Genomic DNA, 18,268 nt, shown 5'->3' with positions numbered 1-18,268 from the left:
ATATATATATATATATATATATATATATATATATATATATATATATACACACTAAGTACTTAATAAATATTTAGTGATTGATTGATTGATGATCCCAGTTCTGCTCTCTGGAAACACATAGAATAAGTCTATTATCCTGCAGTCAATTCATCTAGTTCTCCTATAAATACACAATCCCACAAAAACAGACACCAAAAGAAAATCTTCACCACCAATAAGCATTTATTAGGTGCTTACTGTGTGCTAAGAAACAGGGATACAAGAAAGGCAAAAAACATGGTCCCTGCATCAAGGAGTTCATAGTCTAAAGATGGAGACAACATTTAAACAAACCACTATTTATATACAAGATTAAGAAGATACATATGTATGTATGTACCTACATATATACATTTACACACAGTATAAATGGTAGGTAATCTGAAATGGAAGGTACTTGTGGGTATTGAAGTGGGGGAGTAAGAATGAGAAAGGATCAGCAAAGGCCTCTTGAAGAAAGTTGGATTTTGAGCTGAACCTCAGAGGAAGCCAGGGAAACCAGAAGGGACAGCATTCCAGGCATGGGGATAGTTAGTGAAAGGTATGGAACTTCTTGGGTGAGGAACTCCAAGAAGGTCAGTATGACTGTATTATAAAGTACATTGAAGGAATCTAAAGCATAATTAGACTGGAAAGGTAAGAAAAAATCAGGTGGTGAAGGTCTAAAGGCCAAAAGGGATTTTCTATTTGGAAAGGTAATAGGGAGCCATTGGAGTTGAGGAGGAGGGTGACACAGTCAGGCCTATACTTTGGAAAAATTACTGGCAGCAGTGTGGAGGATAGATCAGAGAGAGACTTGAAGCAGGGAAACCTATTATAAAGCTGTTATAATCATCTAGGTGGGACATGATGAGCGTTGGCATGACGTGGCAGCTATCTGAGTGGAGAGGAGAGGACATATAAAAGATGTTGTGGAAGCAGAAATGACAAGACTTGACAACAGATTGGATACATAGGTGGGTCTAAGTAAGAAGTAGAGAATAAAACCTAGACTGTGAACCTGGGTGATGGGAAGGATGATGGTATACCTGACAATAGTAGGGAAGTTTAGAAGAGAGGAAAGGTTTGGGTGGAAAAGATGCATTATATTTTGAACATGCTGAATTTGAGGTGTATATGAGACATCCAATTTGATATGTCTAATAGGTAGTTAGTAATGTAAGACTGGAATTCAAAAGAGAGGTATAGATCTGAGAATAGTCTGCATAGACATAATAATTGAATCCAGAGGAGCTGATAAGGTCACCCAGCAAGATGGAGAAAAGAAAAGGAGCCAAGACAGACCACTGGGGCACATCCACAGTTAGTGCAGGTGATGTGGAAGAACATTCAGCAAAGGAGACTGAGGAGTAGTCAGACAGGTGTATAACTAGGAGAAAACAGTGTCATAAAAACCTAGAGGAGAGAATATCCAGGGGAAGAGACGACTGACAAAGTCAAAGTCTGCAGAGGGCAAGAAGAGGGTTGAGAAAAGACTATTATATTTGGCAAGCAAGAGATCACTGGTTACTTTTAAAAGAGCAGTTTCATTTGAGCCCTGCATTTCTAAATCCCCACAGTCTGCCTTCAGGTTTAGAAAAGGAGCAAAAGCATGCAATAAATTTCTTTGAGGTAGACTGTCTGATTTTCATTTGACTTCTTTTTCAAAACTTATTTTTATAATAGGTTAAAGGTTAATGTTTCTCAATGAGTGCTCTGCCTGCCATGTTAGGGTTCTGCTCTTGATTCCCCTCATACTTTATCATAAAAAGGAAGGGAATGGAAAAAGAAAATGGGGAGGGCTGAAATTCAACAAAGAAATGGAAAAAGCAATGGTTTCATCGAGTTCTTATAATAGTTCTGCCACGAATTAGCAGACAAGTTATTTAACTTCTCTAAGTTTTCTTTTTTGTCTGATGTAGGGCTTGAATTAGTAGATTTCTTTTTTTAAATGCATTTTCCCCCAATCAGCAAACATATTCCTTCTTTCCCTCCTAACTACTCCCCCAATTGAGAAAAAGAAAAATAAAACCCCTATTACAAACATGTGTAGTCAAGCAAAAGAAATTTCCACATTGGCCAGGTCCATAAAAAAAACAAACAAACAAACAAACCAAAAACCCCATTTTACCCTCTGAGTCTTTTATGTCTGTATTAGGAGGTAGGTAGCACGTTACATCATTCCTCTGGAATTGTGGTTGGTCATTACCTTGATGAGATACTCTAAATCTTTCAAAGTTGTTTATCCTTATAATATTGTTGTCAATATATTAATTGTTCAGTGACTGTACATTTCACCCTGCATCTGTCCATACAAGTCTTCGCTTGGTTTCTCTGAAACCCTCTCTTTTATAATTTCTTGGAATAAAATAGTATTCTATCGCATTTATATACCATAGTTTGTACAGTCATTCTTTAATTGATAGGCACTCTAATAGTTTCCAATTCTTTCCTACCACAAAAAGAGCTAGAAATATTTTTTTAATCCTTAGAGTTTGTTTTGCTTAGAATTAATCCCTTCCTTAATCTACCTTTCTCTTAATTACCCCCTCTTTCTTTCTCCCCATTTCCCTCCTATTTCACTGTTGAGTGAAAAGTATTTCTCTACTTAACATGTCTGTATGTGTGTGTGTGTGTGTGTGTGTGTGTGTTAATGAGTTCAGAAGAGAGTGAGGGTGGGGCAGAGCCAAGATGGCGGAGTAGAAGCACAACCTCCTCGCGGCTCGGGCTTCCACCTTCCCCAATCCATGTGAAAAGGGGACTCTAAATAAACTTTGGAGCTGTAGAACCCACAAAATGACACAGAGAAGCTAACCTCCTGCTGAGGACAGCCCGGCAGGCTGGCAGGAATCCAGCTCAGCACTTTGGGAGCTGAGTTCAGCCCCACACCGAGGCTTTAGCTCCAGGGCGGGCCTGACCAGCCGCTAGGTGGAGGGACGTTTCCAGATTTATCAACACATAGATGCAAAGGACAAAATGAGAGGTCAATGCAGTCTGGACTTTGGGACCCAGTAAGTGGGAGTGCGTGGCTTTTGCCCCCCCGGGGCGAGGAGCCGCTGAGCCGCCAGCACAGCCAGCCAGCGCCACCTGGCAGCTTCAGCTCCTGGCCTGCAGAGTGTAGGGGTACCAAGCACCAGTCTGAGGGGTAATCGCTCTTGCTTTAACCTGCTTGGATCTGGATTGCAGTCTAGGGTGGAGGTCCTGGGGTGTGTGTCCAGCTTGCCAGAGCATGTGAAGACCTCAGAGAGGGCACCCATCTAATACCTCCAGCAGCTGAGAAAACCCCAGCGTTTGGGACGAAAGCTCCCCTGTCTGGTGGCAGAGTCCTACTGCGGCAAAAAGCCCAGGGGTCAAGTGACTGAGGGGCGACATGACCAGGCAAAGGAAACAAAGCAGACAGAAGATTCCAACATTACACTCCTATTTGGGGGACAAAAAGGAGCAAAGTACAGAACAGGAGGAAAACAGTGAAGTCAAAACTCCTGCACCAAAAGCTTCAAAGGAAAATACGAGCTGGTTACAGGCCATAGAGGACCTTAAGAAGCAGATAAGAGAAATGGAGGAAAAACTGGGAAGAGAAATGAGAACAATGCAAGAAAATTATGAAATGAGAGTTAATAGCCTGACTGAGGAAAATAATACCTTAAAAAAAAGACTAACTCAAATGGCAAAAGAGGCTCAAAAAGGCAATGAGGAGAAGAATGCCTTAAAAAGCCAAATTTGCCAGATGGAAAAAGAATCTCAAAAGCTCACTGAGGAGAATCATTGCTTCAGAATTAGATTGGAGCAAATGGAAGCTAATGACTTTATGAGAAATCAAGATGCGGTTAAACAGATCCAAACAAATGAAATAATAGAAGGCAATGTGAAATATCTCATGGGAAAAACCACTGACCTGGAAAATAGATCCAGGAGAGATCATTTTAAAATTATTGGACTACCTGAAAGCCATGTTCAAAGAGAGAACCTAGAAATCATCCTCCAGGAAGTTCTCAAGGAAAACTGCCCTGATGTTTTAGAACCAGAGGGCAAAATAGAGGTTGAAAGAATCCACCGATCACCTCCTGAAAAAGATCCCCAAAATAAAACTCCTAGGAATATTATAGCCAGGTTCCAGAATTCCCAGATTAAGGAGAGAATATTAAAAGCAGCCAGGAAGAAACAATTTGAATATTATGGAAACACAATCAGGATAACCCAGGATCTGGCAGCTTCTACAATGAGGGATCGAAGGGCTTGGAATATGATATTCTGGAGGTTGAAGGAGCTGGGATTAAAACCAAGAGTCACCTACCCAGCAAAACTGAGTATCATGTTTCAGCGGAAAATATGGTCATTCAGTGGAATAGAGGACTTTCAAACATTCTTGTTGAAAAAACCAGAGTTGAATAGAAAATTTGACATTCAGATACAAGAAGCATGAGAAGGTAAACAGGGAAAAGAAATCATAAGGAACTTATCAAAGTTGAACTATTAACATTTCTACATGGAAAAACAATAATTGTAACTTATGAAACCTTTCTCAGTAGTTGAAGGGAATAGAAATATATATATATATATATATATATATATATATATATATATATATATATATATATGTCTGTATATGAGGGTTTATGGCCATATGTTTACAGGTATACATAGATAGAGGGCACAGGACCAATTTAACAGGAAGGGATGATACTTAAAAGGTGAAATTAGGATGTGAGAGGGGAATATAATAAGAGGAGATGGGGAGAGACAGAATGGGGTAAACTATCTTATATAGAAGAGGTAAGGGAAAATGGTCACAATGGCGGGGAAAAATAGGAAGGCAAAAGGGAATGAGTCAATCTTATTCCCATTGAATTTGGTTCAGGGAGGGAATGAAATACAAACTAAATAGGGTATCTCACCCTCCAGGGGAGTAGGGGGGAAGGGGATGAGGAGGGGATGATGGAAGGGAGGGCAGGCTGGGGGAGAGGGAAGTTGGAAGCACCCACTTTTGAAAAGAGACGGGATCAAAGTAGAGAATAGAACAAGTGGGAGGTGGGATAGGAGGGAGGGAAATATAGCCAATCTTTTACAATATATCTACTATGTTATTGTTTTGCATTAGCCATATATGTACAACCTATACTGAACTGCTTATCTTTCCAGTAAGTGTCGGTGACAAGGGAGGAAGGGAATGAATCTGGAATTCAAAAAAAAAATCTTGCAGAAATGAGTGATGTAAATCAGAAGTTAATAAAGCATTTGAAAAAAAAAAGAAGAGAGTGAGGGTCAAGTGTCAGCCATTCCCTCCATACCATCCTCCTTCTTTGTATAGACTTCTACTTCTACTCTTTGTGACCCCATTTGGGGTTTTGTTGGAAAGAAGTAGTTTACCATTTCCTTCTCTAGGTCATTTTATAGATGTGGAACTGAGGCAAACAGGGTTAAGTAATTTGCCTAGGATCACCCAGGTAATAACTGTTTGAGGCTAGATTTGAACTCAGGAAGATGAGTCTTCTTCACTTCAGTCTTAGCACTCTATCCATTGTACTACCTAGCTGCGCCTGCCTGCATGTCTTGATTATGTGAGATAATTTTCTCTAACCTTCTCCTTTCCTTGTTCCTGTTTCCCTGCTGTATTCCTCTTCACCTCCATTTCCATTCTTCTTTCAAGACAATTACCACAGATCCCTTCCTAGGCCTTCTAAATAATTAGACTCTCTTTCTGCCCCACCTCCCCAATCATTATAGGGTTCAGAAGGTACACATCTATCACCTTCCCGTATTAGAAAGCAAGCAGTTGTCCTTATTCTAGTCCTTTATTATTGCTCTTTTGTGTTTACTTTTTTATGTTTCTCTTGACTGTGTTTGAACTTCAAAGTTTCTACATGACTGGTCTTTTCATCAGGAATGCTTGGAACCCCTCTATTTCATTAAAGGTTCATTTCTCCTCTGTAGGATTATGCTTTCTTTTGCTGGGTAAATTCGTCTTGCTTGTAGGCCTCTATGTTTTGCCTTCCAGAATATTCCATTCCCTTATAGTAGTAGCTAAATCATAAATGGATTCTGGCTGTGGCTTCTCAGTACTTGAATTCTTTCTTTCTGTCTGCCTGTATTATTTTGTCTTTCATCTGGAAGCTCTAGATTTTGGCTGTAATGTTTCTGGGAGTTTTTTTCATCAGTTTTCTTTCAGGAGGTGACTGGTGGATTTTTTCTATTTCTACTTTGACCTTTGTTTCCAAGAGGTCTGGACAGTTTTCTTCAGAGATTTCTTGAAATACGATATCTAGGCTCTTGTTTTTGTAATGGTTTTCAGGTAGTTCAATTATCCTTAAATTTTTTCTACTCTGTTTTCCAGGTCAGTTGTTTTAGCTATGAGATATCACACAATTTCTTCTTTTTTTTTTCAGCCTTTTTACTTTGCTTTAATATTTCGTGTTGTCTCATGTAGTCATTAGCTTCTCACTGATCTATTCTAAGAATTCCAAGATCTTTTGGATCTCTCAAGCAAACTCTAGGAGTCTGTGTGCATGCACACATGAATTCATGCACACACACACACACACACACACACACAGAGTTTGATAGAGAAATACTTCACTCAAAGAAGTTTCATTCAAAGGGGAAATAGGAGGGAAATGGGCAGAAAGGAAAAGGAGTAGTTAAGGGGAAGGTAGATTAAGGGACAGATTAATACTATGAAAAAATAAACTCTAAGGATTACAAAAATACAGATTTTTTTGTGGCAGAAAAGATTTGGAAACTGAGGTAGCACTCATCTATGTTTCTTGGACAATGTTTTATATCCTTGTGCCAAGCTATGAATTCTCTTTCCAATTCTTTCTTGCATAGTTTTCATCTCTTTTCCAAATCTTTGGCACTCTTATTTCATTTATAAAAATATTTTTAACTCTTTAAAAAAACCCTCTTGTTTCATCTCTTTCAGAAATTCTAGTTTGATATGTGTCCAAGCTGTGTTTTCCTTTGAGGCTTTGCTTATAGTTGTTTTAAAATCATTCTCTTCTTATTTATGTAGTGAGTGTCCCCTTGATCACAATAGCCTTGTGTGGTGGGATCTGTTTTTTTGTTTGTTCATTCCTGAAGTCTACTTCCTGGTTTTGAACTTTATATTAGGGCCAGGCTCTGCATACTTCTGGATGGAATATCTGGACTGGCCCAATTGTTCATTTCTTTAGGGTATAGAGTATTGTCTTATTCCAGGATCGCAAGAACACCTCAGGCTAGGTACCTGTAAGCTCTCAGTACTCCCAAAGTGGTCTGATCCAGGATAAAATCTGATTGTTGTCCCCGTACATTTTTCCCCCCAACCTGAGCTCTGCAAACTACTGATCTATAATTGGGTTTAATCAACAGGTCTGTAAGCTTGCCTCCTTGACAGGCCCAGGACTTTATTCAGTCACCATCAGTCAGATGAAATTCTTTATTGGATAAGAGTAACAGAATAGGTTTCCCTTTGGTTTGGGAGTCCTGCTCCAGTTATTCAGACTCATGCAGACTTCAGACTGGGCTAGACATTGGAACTGGGACCTTGTTCAGTTCCTGAGATCATTGTCCCACAGCTACTGTTTGCTTCTGAACTTAGTTCTAACTCAGTACAGAACCTAGGGCTTATTACCACTCCTTACCTCTGAATGCTAACTCTCCATCTTCTCTGGATCTGTGATCTAGAACTGCACAGTTAGTGACAAATTTGCCAGTTTGCCCCTGTCCCCATCAATGTACCTTTTATGGATCTGGAGGTGGTCTGGTAAGGGTATAGGATCTCTACTTGCCCTAGTGCATAGTCTCTCCCTGGAAACATGCTCCTAGCCAGGCCCTAGTCCAGTGTCTGGAGATATTTCTCTGTCTCCCTGTGCTGAGCTGGGTTGGGAAAATGACTAACTGTGACTTTAAAAAAAAAATTCCTATCAGGATTCGATCTGGTGCATTCTGTTTTGAGAAGTGTTACTGAGGAGAGCTCATTATATTTCCTTCTGCTTCTCTACCATCTTGGTTTCACCCCTGGATTAATTGGTTTCTATGAACCCTTCCAGTTCTGACATGCTGTGACTCCATGGAATAGTTCTTCCAAATGGAAAATGATAGCATTTGGGGGATAAGCAGAAAGCCCGAACAGCAGAGAAGCTTGGAGCAGGTAGCAGCAGAGAAGACACTCTGTGTGTATGTGTGAGAACAGGTAAGAAGAATTAGGACAAGACATTATTTCTACTAACCCCTTGATGAGGGCACAGAAAGGAAAAGCTTGAAATAAATCAAATGGGAGTGGGCATTCTCATAATAGGATAACCAAATCCATCATCATTTCCCCTGGAGTTGGTAAGGAAGAGGAAAGTCACTGCCTTAACCAAAAATAAAAAACTGGATTAAAGAAGAATCATTTTTTTCCATGTGGTTGATTTTACTTTAAAAAATTAAGTCCGTTTTTAGCCATAATTGTGTTTATTTTGGAGTATTTTCCACAATCTAGCTTTCTTGTATATTAAGCATAAATGTAGAAGATGGCCCCTTCTCCCTTTGTCCATACCAGTAGGCCTTGCCAAAGACTGGGAGTCAAGAGGATGGGGCTCTAGCCTTGACTCTGATATTGCCTTCACGTGTGGCCTTGGGAAAAATAACATAATTGCTTTTAGCTTTAGTTTTCTTACCTGAAAAAGTTAGAAAGTTGAACTGGATGAGCTTTCAGGTCTCTAGAGCTATAAACAGAATAAGGTGATTGCTTGTGGTCTGTCATGGGGGCACACTGGGCAGGTACCTCTTCTCCTCGAAATATTCACCCTACTCATCTCTCCTTTATATTCTACTATTAGTAATAATTCATTTGATTCTGGTTTTCGAGAATGTCCTTATTAAAATAGTGACTATATTTGGGGTGGGAAGAGGATAACATCATAAATTATTATTAGCTAAAACCCCAGACTAATTACCAGTTTCTTAGAACCAGATAGATTTGGGGGAAGGGAAGAGGAGAGATGTCAAGGATTATTTTATCTCTGTTCAAGGTACTTGAGAATATTTCTTGGGACGGTAAGATGGAGCCAATGATTTTTTTAAAAATCTGGCTAAGGGATCTATTAATCTAATTTTTATCACTGTGGTTAGGATCTTAATAAAATCACAGATTTAGAACTGAAAGGGACTTTAAAGGTTATTTAATTCAACCCCTTAATTTTACAGATTTGAAAACTGAAACCCAGAGAAGTTAACAAAACTAGCATCTGAGGCAGGATTCCTGACTCCTTGTCCAGCATTCTGTGTGCCATTCCATTCAGTTGATACTAGCAGTGTAACAGGGATCTGACTGCTCTATTGGATCAAATGAAACAACATATGTAAAACATATGTAATATAAAAGGCTTTGCAAACCTTAAAATAATATATAAATGCCAGTTGTTGTTGTTATTATATAAAAATTTATTGTGGATCTGATCTGGTAAGAAATATGTACTCAACACCTATTTTCTAGCTAGTATAAAATACCATAAGATGAAAGTCTATTTATTATACATACTAAATTGTCTGGTAGTTTAATTATGGTGACTGTTAAAGTTTTCATGGTTGGGAAAACATAGATCAGGTTTAGATGCTAAGAAAATGAGTCTAGGCCTAAAAAAGCATGGAGTCATGTGATTGGAAGAAACTTCTTGCCCATAGAAAGGAATATATAACTTTATAGACACTTGAACATTTTTCCTGTTTATGAATGCCTCTGGAAAATTGTTTTTAAAGAGAAATAGAAAAAAATAACCTATACTGTGGTGGCAATGTAGTTCTTCTGGGGAAGCTCCCTGCCCTTAAAAGTACAATTACTGTATGGGGGAGGAAGGGCATCGAAGAGAGGACCAAAATTGGGCAAAGAAACAAATCATTTTCATTGACTTCTAAGTTTTTCCAAACCTATATAGGGGTGCTCCTTCTCTCATATCTCATACACAGACACACATACAGAAGCACATACATGTATGCAGATACACACACACACAAACTTTTCCTAATATGTAATTCAGTACGGTTAAATCTTTTATTGTTTTTCCTCCAACCACACCCTTTCATTCAAAGTCCCAATCCCCACTTCTGTGAATACGACTTCTGTGTGCAGTTGGAAAAAAGGAAACTTCTAGTGAAGAATTTTCTTTCCCTGAAATTATTTCCCTTTTTAGTTTTACCCCTTTGCAATTTGGCATTTGTCAGAAAGAAGCACATGGTAATATTTTACTCAGAAATGTAATCTGGTGATGATTATAATGGTGATGATAATAAAGGTGACAATACAAAATGAGACAATAGATGTTTGCAATTGTATAGTGTTCCCAGAATATACAAATTCAGTAGCCTAGCAATTTGGTTTTGTGATTAAGAAACCAAATGCTAAAACAAGAAGAGTAATTAAACAAGAGGTTGCCTTAGATCGAAATTTCATTTGTATCTATGATCTATATTTGGTGATGACTCTTGAAAATTCATGTATATATCTACAGTAATATGACCTTATATTTACCCAAAGCTTTATAGTTTACAAAGAATGTTCATATTCATACTCTGATTTGATCAAGAAAATTTAGTAAAAACTCAGTTGAGTATAATGATTGGATCTTTAATGGAATGCATTCCATTTAAAAGTTTATGTAACAGTTGGGAATCACATATGGATTGTGTTAATAGCTTAGTTTGAAAACTGTATTTATCTATGGGTGGCAGTATTTGAGCACAATTTTATAGTTCAATATTAAAACAACAACAACAAATCTAAGGCCAAGGGACAAGATCAGGATCAGGATAACAAATTTAAACATGGGAGGGATCTTTAAGAACAACTACTTCAACACTCTCATTGTATAGATGAGGAAATAGTGTTAGAGGCATGAAGTGACTTTTTCAAGATTATACAGGTAATAAGGGGCACACGTGTGATTACTTTCAGTTTCTATTTTGAAGTTAATATATAACATTTTGGTCTTCAGTTGTGTCACTTTTATGCACAGTAGATGCAAAAGCTACCATTTTAGGTTTAATATCTTTTAAATGTATTGAGTATGTTTATTTCTGGGCAGGAGATTCCCTAATCTTTATATAAAGCCCTAATCTTTCTCCTGAACTCTAGTCATTAATTACCATCTGTCTGCTGGATGGTTTTTCCTGGTTACCTTGTCAGCATCTCAAACTCAGCATGTACAAAACAGAATTCATTATCTTCTTAAATCTACACCTTCTATGAACTTCCTTATTTCTGTTGAGGGTACCATTATCCTTCACTTACTAAGACTTATAATCTTGGAGTGCTCATTGATTCTTTATTTCCCCCTCTCTCCCCATATCAAATCAGTTGCCACATCTGTCCTCACATCTCTCTCATCCATCCTATTAATTCCACTCATTCTGCCACCACCCAAATTCAGAATCTCATCTACTTTTGCCTAAACTATAGTCATGGCATCCCAGTAATGAGAAGGACACTTTCAGAGAAACCTGGAAAGGCTTGTATGAATTAATGCAGAGACAAATGAGCAGAACCAAGAGAACACTTGGTATGTGCTACCTACCCCCTGTCAGAGAGGTGAGGAGCTAAAGGTATAGAATGAGACATGTTTTTGGACATGCCCAATGTGAGAATTTGTTGTGCTTGACTCTGAATATTTGTTACAGGGATTTTCAATGAGTGTTTGTATGTGTGTTGTCAGGGGAAGATATGGGAGAGAGAAAACAAATTATTAATTGAAAAAAAATTAAATTAAAAAAATTCTTCTCCTTGCTCCAATCCATTCCATATCAGTCTACTCTTCACATAGCTCTCAAAATAATCTAAGTCCCAAGCCTAACCATTAGGTCATTTCTCTGATCAAAAATATCCAGTGCCTCACCACCACGGCCTAGAAGATAGAATGCCAATCCATGGACTGACATTTAAAGCCTTCTTGACCACCTCATTTGACAACCAGCCCTTCTTCCTCTTCTCCTAACTCCTTATCATCAGCATTTCCTGTTTTACTTGGGTCTCTGAAGGTGGTCCTTCTCTGTACCCTTCATTCTTTCCCCTTCTATCTTCTCTAAACATTTGCCAGAATTGTCATTCTTCACCCTGTCTTCATTCCCTGCTATTATCTTCTCCTTTTCTTAGCCAAATGCCTTGAAAAAGCTGTCTACACTAAGTAGCTCCGTTTATTCCTTTCACTCTTTTCTTAACTTGTTGTTCTAGGCCTACATTACCAAGTGCCTTTTAGATAATTTGAATTTGATGTCCCATAGGCCCCTAATACTTAGCATGTTCCAAATCAAGGTCATTACTTTTTTTCTTCAAGTCCTCTTCTCTTTTGAACTTCCTAAGGCCCATTATTATGGAAGATAACCACCATCTTTTTTTTTACATAGTTTAAATATGTTTTTATTTGTTAAATATTTTCTAATTCTGTATAAAAAATTTTAACATTCACTTTTTTAAAATTTTGAATTCTAAATTTTCTCTCTTCTTGTCTCTCTCCCATCTCTTGAGAAGGCAAGCAATATGATATCGATTATACATGTGAAACATTTCCATATTAGCCAAGTTGTAAAAGAAAATACAAGCACAAAAATAAAAATAAAGTTTTTTTTTAAGTATGCTTCAATATGTACTCAGAGTTTGTCAGTTCTCTCTCAAAATAGACAGCATTTTTCATCATACCTTCTTTGGAATTGTCTTAGATCATTGTCTTAATCAGAGTAGCTAAGTCTTTCACAGTCGATCATCCTTACAACATTGCTATTACTGTAGGGTACTACCATCTTAATAATAGCTAACATTTACATAGCATTTACTATGTGCTAAGGCACTGTACTAAACACTTTGCAATTAATTATTATCTCATTTGATCCTCAGAAAAACCCTGGGAGGTAAGTGCTATTAGTATTATTATCTTCCATTTTTTTAACAGAAGCTAAGTGACTTCCCCAGTCAGGTCTTCCTGACTCTAGACCCAGTGCTCTATACCACTTAATTGCCTAATCTTCCCAGTCACTGAAGCTCACCCCTTCAGCCTCACTGGACTCCTCACTCACACTCACCCTACACATCTGCAAATTTAATCTTTTGCCCAGTCTTCTCATTTCTACCTTCATGACATCTCTTGTCTACATCCTCTTCTCTTCACTCACACTACCTTGGTTCAGGTCCTCACCCTCGGTCTCCTGAAATACTGCATTAGCCTCCTGCCTCACGTCTATAGCCAATTTTCTACAGTGATGCCAAAAGGGTTTTTCTAAAGGATAGGAAAGTGTTATTCCCCTCTTCCAGAAGACCCTGGCTCAAATATGAAGTCCTCTATTGAATATGTAAAGCTCTTAACCTGGCCCTTTCAAGACTTCTCAATTCAGTTCTTGCCATGAACTCTTACAGACCAGCTACACAGTCATTTCCTGAATTAGATTCTCTACCTCTTGACTCTGCACTTTCATAAACTGTTCTCCAGGATTAGAAAATGCCATTCCTTTTCACATTTGCTTCTCAGATGTCTTACTTATCAGTGTTTACAGATTTCTGCAGTGCAAATGCTCACCCTGAAAATTTAACAATCAGCTCTAGTGAACATGTACAGTCTCACTCCAGCATATCCCTGGGTCCCATTCCTCAACAAACCTGGGCAGTTTGGACGGTCGCACGTTCGGGACTCCGTGGCCGTGCAGGCGTAGCCACATGACCTGGTTCGCTTCTGATTGCCACTTCCACAGGTTACGCTGCAGACAGACCATGGGCTCCAGTCTCCTTCACCATCAATGTAATCTGAATGGGATGAAAGGAAATGGCCTCTGAGGCTAGATGGATACACTCTGACACACCACAGATACCCGTGCTTATACAACTGGCCTTGTACATAGATTCAAATTCGCCACCAAATTCCCTGCTAGCTAATTTCATACTTACCAGGGGCCACAGTTGAAATGCCACTGGATCAACTGGAGCCAGAAATACCGTACCTGGCATCTTACTTTTCACTAAAATTTTCATATTCTCAAAGAACAGGATCATAGAACTTTGATGATGGAAATAGCTTTAGACATCATCCAATCCAACATTCTCTTTTTTTGCAGATGAGGAAACTGAGGTTCAGAATGGCTGTGAGGTCACACTAGCAGAGCCAGGACCAGGGCCCCCGGACTTCTACTTTGGTGAGCTTTCTGCTCTGTCACATGTCTTCATGATTTCTACTCAGATCATCCTAATTTCTTTCTAGCTTTGAGGTTCAAGGCCTCTGATCAATTGAAAAGGTGATCTTAGTATATGGAGATGTTTGTGTGCCTTGATGAATAGATAATATGTGTATACAAAGCTAACAAATCGCTGGGGCTGGTATCACGTAGAAAGAGCAAGAATGGAATCCACATGTTTCTACCTGAGAGTTAGGCCTGGTGCCAGCCTCACAGACTTCCAGTGTTCCTAAGGGTATAGCTATTTCAAAAAAGGAATTCTCTCATGTTGAAAATTGGCAGCTGAGAATCTTTACCATTAAACAGAGTGAAGAGGCATTTTATGACTGTCCTGCTCTCTGCCCATGAGAGGAAAGTAGTCCTGTCATGGACTGCCCACCACTACCACCATCTGAAGATCTCCCTTTCTTCAACCTCTGAAAAAAGGAAATTTTTCCAAACTTTGATTTTTCTGTTGTGTAGAATTAAATTTTCTAATCACATAAGCAAAACAAGCATTTAAAACATCTTCTTGCTATAATATCAGGCTATTTTTGGTCTCTCTTCTTCTCTAATACCTATTTGTCCGTATTTACTTATTTATTTCATTTTACTTATTAAAGCAAAAATAAAAGTAGATGATCACACATATTCTGCAGCAGCAGAGTTAAGGAGCCAACTTGGTATAATTAATGGTAAGAGTAGCCTCAGTTTGAACCTTGAGCCTGACACTTACTGGTTATGTGACTCAGGTCAAGTCATTGAGCCAATGAAGGTTAAGTGATCTTAACTTTAGATCTTTCCATACTCTAGGACAGTCTTCTGAGCCTCAGTTTCTTCATCTGTAAAGTGAGGGTAATAATGCTTGTTCTTCCTACAGGCATTGTGAGGTAAATGCTGTGCTATAAAAATGTGAATTGTGGTTAGTGAGTGCTTTGTTTTACCTTTCACATCATGAGTTTTAGAATTAAAAAGGACTTTGGTGATTATCTAGTACAGCTCCCTCATTTTATAGGCCTACAGAGATAAAGTCACTTATCCAAGGTCAAGAGTGCTGGGGCCGAAGTGAGGAAGACCCGAATTCAAATCCAGCCTCAAACACTAGCTATGTGACCCTGGGCAAGTCACTTAATCTTGTTTGCCTTAGTTTCTTCATCTGTAAAATGAGCTGGAAAAGGAAATAGCAAACCAGGGCAGTACCTTTACCAAGGAAGCCCCAAATGGGATCACGAAGAGCCAGACATAACTGAAAAGACTGAATGACAGCAACCAAGGGTCACACAAGTAGTAAATAACAGAGTTGGGATTTGAACAAAATCATTTTTGCTCACTTTCTTAACAGAACCCTACCACAGACATCAGAGGTGTTCCTGGAAAGTTAGTATTGGCACAGTCCCCTATGTGTCAGGAAGAATATCCAAGGGTGAGCACATTTGTGTGCACATGTACAGACACACACACACACACACACACACATTACTCAAAGACTGCACAGTTTGAACTTTTTTAATAACTCAGATTTTTTTTAGAGGAGAGCCACATTATATGAATGTCAATGAAAATACCTTTTTTTTTTTTTGAAGATCATGCTTGTCTAATGATTTTGTAAGACAGAATGGGAACTTCTGAATTTGGAAAAAGCTAGAAGAGCAGCATTGACTTTATAATATTGTCACAATATAGAAAATGAGACCTGCTTCATTCTTTTGCCTATCATAGATGTTTACTTAAAATAGGAAATTCACTTAGGAATAATCTTTCATTTATATAGTGCTTCATACTATTCAAAGATAATAGTTATCTCATTTAAGTAAAAATCAAAGAACTTTAAAAGGAAGGAAAATAGGACATTTTAGAATAGGATGTGACTTTTGTTTCACAAATACCTTTTAGAGATTTAAAAAATATCGTATTTCAGAGTGCTCCAGGTACCAGACTTCTGTGAGATGGTTTCAGTCTCAGTGTTAGGACAGCTGGAGTTAATTGACTCTTAACTCACTTAATGGGGAAGAAATCACCCAAAGGAAAGGCAGTTTGATATAGCAGAAAGTTCACTGACATTCAAGAGAACTGTCTCTGCCACTTATTAGCTGTGTGACCTTGGACAAGTTTTTTATCCTTTCTGGGTCCCTCACAAGTAAAATGTTCTAAATTATCTTTATGATTCCATCTAGCTAAAATGTTCAGTTAGTCTAGGAATTCTGGATTGAGAATCCAAAGACCTGTCTTTACCACTTACTAGGCTTGTGATCTTGGACAGTCTGCTTAACCTTGTTTGAATTTCAGGTTCCTCCATCTGTATAATGGAGGTTTTAATACTTACAGTACCCAAATCACAGAATTTTTCATGAGAACTGAATGAGATAATTTATGTAAAACAAAAGGGGAGCTATTCTTATTAGGATAATTATGATAATAGTTGTGAAAGTTGCATGATTCTTACTAATAAGGAAAATGAGTTACAAAAGCGGAAATGAAAGGAGCCAAGGTGGAATGTGATAGTAATGGCATTTAAAGATTCCCCTGTATTGGCTTGGTTTTCAAATTGATTGTGTTAAAACCCAGAGCTTGTTAATCCCACCTGGGGGATGGATTTGTTGATGTGAAAAGAAAGTCCTGAACTGGGAGGAGCTGGTGACGTAGACAAGAGAGAGGCGGAAGATCTTTTTGGAAGCAGCACCTCGTGGAGAGAGAGAGAGACTAAGAGAATTGCTGGTGGCCACTTTGAATTGCCCTGGACTTTTGAGACCTGCCCCCTGAGCTGCCAAGGACTGAGGAGACATGGCTGTTTTGCTGGTACTTTGTCTGTCTGTTTTGATGTTGTTTTGCCAGATTTGTCCACTGGTGAAAGACAGTCCTGTTGTTGAAGAAGTCCTGGAACCTGGCTTTTGGTTAAGAAGCCCTGAGACTGTCCTGCAGACAGAGAGTGAATACTGTCCACTGGTGAAGGACAGTGCTGTTGCTGCAGGGGTCTGGAGACTGTCCTGCAGACAGAGTGAATACTGTCCACTGGTGAAGGACAGTGCTGTCGTTGCAGGGGTCTGGAGACTGTCCTGCAGACAGAATGAATACTGTCCACTGGTGAAGGACAGTGCTGTTGTTGCAGGGGTCTGGGAACCTTTCTGTTGGTTCAGAAGCCCTGAAGAAGGATTTTCTTGTTGTATGTTTACAGAAATCCTGGGAGAGGGTTTTGCTAATGTGTTCAGGGGTTCTAGGACTGTTCTACAGACAGAGGATGAATTAGTGAAGAGACTGGCAATGTATCTTGTGGCCTTGCTAAGCCTTGTCTCCCCAGGAACTAAGATTGCTGAGAACTTGCCTCGTGTCAAGATGAAGAAAAGACCTCCATTTGGGTATTAAGTGCTGAGCTTAAACTTGATGTAACTCTGGGGTAGATTCAATTGTGATCCAGGGGTGGGGAACTTTTGACCTTTTTGTGTTCTATGGTTGAACAAGTGAATGTACTTTACTTATGTTTGGAAACTAATCTCCATTTGAGAAGAGGGGCTTTGTGGTGGACTAAATGAAGGTATAGCCTAGGGGTGGAGAAGTATTTAGAACAGGGACTTTGTAATTGATTGAATGATTGGAAGGTCCTGGGGTGGGGTTGTACTTGGAGATTATTTAATCACTCTTAGTAAATGCTGTATTTTGAATGATGTCATGTTTTGATCTTCTCTGTTCTTGGTTGGTCACTGAATAAAATGGAGAGCACCTATGCTGGTATTTTGAACCTTGGGAAGTTGCCTTTCCTTGGCATTACATTACATTACATTACATTACACCCTTCTTCAAGTTTCCAACAGAGATGAAGGAAAAAAGTCAGGTGTCATCTGCCATGCACCCTAGATCTGGGGGGAGCATATTTTATAAGGTTCAAAGGAAGGTTGAACCATAAGGACTAAAAATTCTACAAGTGAAGTCAGCCAAGGAGGGAAAGGAAACTCAAGAATGAAATCCTGAATGAAGATCCCAATGGAAATAGTCATGAGGAGGAGGGAAAATGGTAGTCTTGAAGCAGAGACTGGATGATCATTTTCCAGGTGTGTTGTTTTTTTTAAGCAATTGGGGTTAAGTAACTTGCTCAAAGTTACATGGCTAG

At 38.8% G+C, this 18,268-nt stretch overlaps 1 protein-coding gene across 1 annotated transcript in view; it reads right to left on the bottom strand.

Moving 5' to 3' along the window:
* ISM1 (isthmin 1) overlaps nt 1–18,268 on the bottom strand; it is a 105,640-nt gene that overhangs the window by 9,443 nt on the left and 77,929 nt on the right. The window contains exon 4 of the mRNA XM_069075430.1: nt 13,619–13,762. Coding sequence (XP_068931531.1) covers nt 13,619–13,762 — 144 coding nt within the window. The remainder of the gene's footprint in view (nt 1–13,618; nt 13,763–18,268) is intronic.

The sequence above is a fragment of the Petaurus breviceps genome, unplaced genomic scaffold (genome assembly GCF_028583685.1).
Source record: "Petaurus breviceps papuanus isolate PSGF00001 unplaced genomic scaffold, PetGlider_PUasm1.0 90919, whole genome shotgun sequence".
Classification (NCBI taxonomy): Eukaryota; Metazoa; Chordata; class Mammalia; order Diprotodontia; family Petauridae; genus Petaurus; species Petaurus breviceps.
This window is presented reverse-complemented; position numbering and strand designations above follow the sequence as displayed.